The sequence below is a fragment of the Condylura cristata genome, unplaced genomic scaffold, assembly GCF_000260355.1.
Source record: "Condylura cristata isolate star-nosed mole 26May11 unplaced genomic scaffold, ConCri1.0 scaffold00041, whole genome shotgun sequence".
NCBI classification, from domain to species: domain Eukaryota; kingdom Metazoa; phylum Chordata; class Mammalia; order Eulipotyphla; family Talpidae; genus Condylura; species Condylura cristata.
The window spans coordinates 5,753,837-5,759,381 of NW_004567142.1; the positions used below are offsets into that span (position 1 = coordinate 5,753,837).

The 5,545-nt window shown below is 63.3% G+C and overlaps 1 protein-coding gene across 1 annotated transcript in view; it reads left to right on the forward strand.

Moving 5' to 3' along the window:
• The window catches only part of IGLON5 (IgLON family member 5), a 23,570-nt gene that overhangs the window by 3,376 nt on the left and 14,649 nt on the right, over positions 1-5,545 (forward strand). Inside the window, exon 2 of the mRNA XM_012733531.1 lies at positions 2,033-2,248. Coding sequence (XP_012588985.1) covers positions 2,033-2,248 — 216 coding nt within the window. The remainder of the gene's footprint in view (positions 1-2,032; positions 2,249-5,545) is intronic.

A 5,545-nucleotide genomic window follows, 5' to 3' on the forward strand; every position in this document is an offset into this window, starting at 1 on the left:
CCTTGCTGGAGGCCGGAGGGATGCAGGTGGGGGAAGGCGAGTGGGGGTCAGACCCTGCGCTGGGCGTCCTGGCAGAAGCCGACCGGCAGTGGGTACCCAGACAGCGGAGGCGCCCTCAGGGGTTCTCAACAGGCATGGACTTTGGCACCCGAGCGCCCCAAGAGGTCAGCCTTCACTGGAGGGGCCCCTGGAGGGATGTCCTGGGCAGAGCTGAGAGGGAGGCTGGCAGGGAGGGCCGGGCCAGGCGCGGGAGGGGGCGGAGAGGGTGCGGCGCGGGCATGGGGTGGGGGGTGGGGGCGCAGGGCTGAGGTCTCGCCTTGGAGACACTGCGGGGTGCCCAGATGTGCCGGCCTGGAGCCGCGTCTGGGGAGGCAGCGCAGAGCCGGGGCGTCTCATATCTGTGTAGGCACACACCTGTGCCCAGTCATCTGTCCTGGGGTGCTTGGGGGCTCCTGCCGCTTGACTGGGGTGGATAATGCTGCAGTGGACTTAGGGGGCAAGTGTTCCTTTAAGTCAGTAGCCACCTTCTTTGAGAAATACCCAGAAGTGGGGTCACAGGGGTGTTCTGTCTTTGTTAGAGGAGTCCCCTTGCTGAAACCGGGTCTCCCGGCCTGAGTCCGGGCTCCATGCCTCAGAACGAAGGTGCTCGCGTGGTAGGAAGAGCCCCTCCTCAAGACCAGACAGCCCCGCCCGCTAAGAAGCCAGAACTGTAGGGAGCCAGAGCTACCCACGAGTCCCAGGGTCCGGCGGGGCCGGGTCAGGCCGGGCGGCTGCACCCGCTGGGACCGCCAGGGGGCGCCCGCCACAAAGACGCGAGGCCCCTGACCGGCCGCCGACAGGGGCCGGAGCCCAGGGCTCTGCGGAGCGGAGGCTCAGCCGGGGCAAGTGGGGGTCCCGGCTTCTCGGAGCAGCTGCTGCCCCGCCGAGGAGGCCTGGGCTGCAGATACAGCCGGCCCGACCTCACCCCACAGAGCCCTTGGGGAGGCACCGCCGCCCCGCAGGAGGGACAGCGAGAAAAGGGGCTTTATCCCGACTTTGGGCTGTCTCTGCAAACCGCTGGGGCTGAGACACCCAGGTTCTGAGGTCAAAGGTCAAGAGGTCAGCAGAGCTGGTTCTGCTTGGCTGGGCGGTGTCTTAAGCCCCTCTGTGCTTGTCTGTGTCCTGACCACCTCCTCTTTTTATTTTTTGATAATTTTCTTTTTAAAATATTTTACTTATTTTTGCATAGAAGAGTTGGGATGTAGGCCAGAGGTGTGGGGGATGAAAGGACTCACAGAGTGGGCAGCAGAACAGGTGGATCAACTGAAATCACTGCTGAGGGAGACAGGAGAGGTCTGCTGTGCCCTGTGGGTCACTCCCGGGCCAGGGATCCAACTCACACCTCAGTGGCTGGGCTGTAACTTCTGCGCCCCAGGGAGGCCTTGACCGCCTCTTCTTATAAGGCGTGCCCACTGCATCGGGGGGGCACCCTGGCCAATCCATGTGCCCTAATTCTCTAGTAAGGCCCCCTTGCCAGACATAGTCAGATGCAGGTGCCTGGGGATAGGAGCTCAGCACGTGAATTTGGGGGTACACAGTGTAGCCCATAATAGGCTTAAAGTATCAACTTGGAGACCTTGTTGGGGGAGACCCGAGACAGCCAGCTTTGGATCTCGCCGAGTCTGGGGCGCCTGAGAGAATGGCTGCGGACACACCAGCCCCAGGTGGCTTGAACCTGCACACAGGAGCCCCTGCACCCCCGGGCCCCACGACCTGCGGCTGTCCCTCAGCCCACCCACTGGCTCAGCAGACCCCCAAGGTCTCTCGTCTGTCCATGCCGAGATACCTGTCCATGCCCTGCCCTGGGGCAGCTGGCGGGGTAGCAGAGCAGGAGGGAGGCAGCGCCAGGAAGCCCCGGGCCCAGGGTGCCCCTGCAGCCTCGGGCACTGCACCCCTATCCACCCTATCAGCGTCCTACTGAGAGAGAAGCTGAGATCTGCAGGGTGGGGAACACCCCGTGGGGTCGGGACACCCCGTCTTCCACACCCCACAGCCACAGGGAAACTGCTCCTGCCTCTTCAGGCCACAGAGCAAGACTGTGCTGGCTCAGGACGCTGGGCCCGGAAACTGGACGCAAGTGCAGCGGCCAGCGGCCACGTGGGCCTGCAGGAACCCAGTGCGTGCGGGGACGGGTCCATGGGGAGCAGCCGCCTTGGGCACCGCCGCGCCTCCAGCGCCCAGCCGCACGGGCCCTTCACGGCAGCTCCTGGTGTGTGTTGTTTTGGCCAGAAGCCTGAGAGCCCAGTTTCAGTGCGCAGCGTCTGGGGTTACTCGGGACAGCGAAGTCCCACAGCCAGGTCCGCCGCTGGTGAAGGGTCTGCCGGGCCCTCCCCTGCGCATGCGCGTGTGCGTGCCTGTGCTGCCGCTGCGCGCATGCGTGCGGTGGAACTGCCTCACCCGCGGAGACAGTGACCCGCGCGCGGGCTCCAGGAGCCGAGCGCGCCCACAGCACCCGCGCAGGCTGCTGTCTGGTGCTCGCACAAGCAGGGGCTCCTGCTGGGGGCTCTGCTGGCCCCGTCTCACGGCGGGGGTGGGGGGTGGGAGGTCCAGACGCGGGTGACCTGCCCGAGACCCCCTCCCTCGTGCCGGATTTGGGGTTTGGGCCCGACCCCCCAACCCCCCAGCCGCCCCTGCCTCCCGCTCACCTCTGTGGGGCCTGAGCAATAGGGCGAGCGACACTTGTGACCTCTCAGCCAGCAACGCGGGCAGCCAGCACCCCACGCTTAGGCCATTGCACGTTTGGGGCTCCCGCTGCCGACTGAAGACGCCCCAATTTCAAAGGGGCCGGTAGCTGGCCTTTGCCAGGGTGACAGCAGAGCTGCACAGCAGCAGCACAGCCCCCCAGGCCCCAACAGTGCAGCGGGGGCCACGCGCCCCTGCCGCCGGCCTGACCTTCAGGGCCTCACAGCCTGTGCGCTCTGCGGCTTTTTGGCTTCGCCTGAGCCATTTTCTGTCTTCGAAGATTTATCTGCATTTTAGCCCCTGGTAATAGCTCTTTCTGTTTTGTTTTATTTATTTATTTTTAAAGGCTTACTTATTTATGCACACAGAACTGGGGTACAGGCCAGAGGTGCAGGGGCGGTGAGAGGCTTCGCCAGAGACAGAGCGGGGAGCAGAACAGGCAGATGGGCAAAGGACACTGCTGAGGGGAGCCGTGGGGAGACTGCAGAGGTCTGCTGCGCCCTGGGGGTCACTCCCTGGCGGGGATCCAACTCGTGCTGCAGTGGCTGGCGATAGGATGGTGCTGAGACTTAACCCCGGCGCCTCGTTCTGTTGAATGTCCAACAGCCCCTGCGATCCTGTCACACACGCTCTGCCCTTGCAGGACTGTTATGAGTAAAGTATTTGCGTGCCACTCCAAGTGGGCCCCTGCATTTTCATCCCTCTGGATGCACAGACTCCCAGGGTGAAACTGGGAGGTCGCGGGGCAGAGGCGTGTCCAGCTCCCAACGCACAGCCGGCCAGCGCGCCCAGCCCCCTGCTCACCATGGCCTCAGCGGCTGGCAGAAGTAGCATGTTGTGGTTTGAACTTGATTTCTCCGGTGACCCATGACACCTAACATTTCTCACTGATTCTCAGTGAGATGTTCTTTCTTGGGCTGTGCTCGTCCAGGTCTTTCGCCCCCTTCTTAGAACTCAGTTGTCTCTCCTTTGTCAGCTTGAAAGAACGCCTTTTACCTTCTGCTGCCAGCCCACTGCCGCTTCACACGCAGCCATCCAGAGCACGTCTGTGCCTTTGGTAGCGTTCCTCTAGCTGTGTGTCTCCGCCTCTCATCAGCGAGGGGCAGTACAGGAGGCCTCCGGTAAGGGCCCAGGGAGGGATTTGCAGAGAGCGGCGTGGTGGTGTGCTGCTCATCTGTGTCAGGCCCGGGGCGGGCTGGTCTAGGGCAGCAGGAGCTCCTGCCCTGCCTGAAGCCCCGAAGGCCCTGAGGGTAAGAGGGAGAGAAAGGCCCATTGCCAGCTTCACCGTGGACTATGCACCGTGCTGATGAAACTCAAAAACAGGCCCTGATTGGTCGCGACGGCCAGTTGCCGCGCTGTGAATTCTCTCCCTGTGGCCAACTTCAAGCTAATGCCGGTTTAACATCTGGCTGGCAGAAGTCCTGAGCGCGTGACCATCGGGTCTCATGAGCCAGCACAAAGCACAGCAGCACACTGACCCCCAGACCCCCAGTTGTGTTGAAGCAGGCGAGTCCCCTCTTCAGACCTGAGTCCCCTCTGTCCAGGGGAGGACAGGGCTTGAGCAAAAACAGCCAAGAAGAACGCTGCCTTAGCAAAGCTGATGTCCTGGAAGTGAGGCGTGGGGGTGGAGGAGACAGGGGCGTGGACAAGTGAACAAATAAGGGGATCTTGAGTGCTCAGAAGAAACCAAATCAGCTCTGGCAGCTGATGTGTCTGGAGCGGGGAGAGGGTGACCTTCGACTGCATGAGGGTAGAGGCTTCTCAGAGGGAGACCTGGGTGGCAGGGGCCCGGGAATGGGAAGACAGAGGGGACAGCCAGTGGCCACACGAGGGCACGTGAAAGACGACGCACTGCCACCCCCCTGCCCAGTTAGGCCAAGGAACAGACAGGCCAGAGGGGCTGGTGCCTGGCGGTGAGGCACAGGCTTCGCCTGGTTCCCATGTTTGGCGGTGGCTGCTCTGAGGGTGGCGGCCAGGACACTGGCTGCTGTGGGGAAGGCCACCAGGGAGGGGGACCCAGGCCCCGCCGAGGGACACAGCAGAGATCTGTTGTGGGGGCAGAGGCAGCCGCTTCTGCAGGCAGACTGGCTATGGGCAGGAAGGGGGCGGCTGAGGGCCCCCCTCAGCTGAAGAGTCCCGGTGGCTTCACAGCTCCAGGCTTGGAGTAGATTCGGGGTCACCCTTTTTAGAAGTGGGATGGAGACAATTCACCTGGGGGCTGAGGGCTGTGGCCTGGTGCACCTATGACCTGAGGCAGGAAAGGACAGCAGGCTGTTGGGGCTCTGGGCAGAGCCAGCAGCTCCCCTGGGGCGCTCTCATTTTTCTCGACAGCCTTGAGAAATGGAGGTTGTTCCAGTTTGCAGGGGGAGGCCTGGGGTTCTGGGGAGAAGTGACTTCTCCAAGGTCCTGCAGCCAAGTAAGTCACAGAATGGGGCGCATGGATGTCTCACACCCAAGGCCTGGGTTACCAACGAGTCGCCCCCAAGACCAGGTCCCCAGACCGCCCCAGTCCCCTGTAGGCCTAGGGATGAGGGTGGGGGTGCAGGGGGTGTCACCCAAAGTCAGTGACATTCATGAAGGCAGATGGCGAAGCTGAACAGCTTGTCCCAGAGGAGGAGGGCTGAGGCCCCGGACTGGGTCCGAGGGTGGAGGCTGGGGGCCTGACTCAGGTTCTGCGGGAGGAGGGGGAGCCCGGACTCGGTCCGAGGGAGGAGGGGGAGCCCGGACTCGGGTTCTGCGGGAGGAGGACTGGGCCTGGACCCTGGGCCTGGGGTCTGAGGCTGCAGGGAGGTGGCCCCCAGGCGTCCCAGACCCGGGGCTCCCA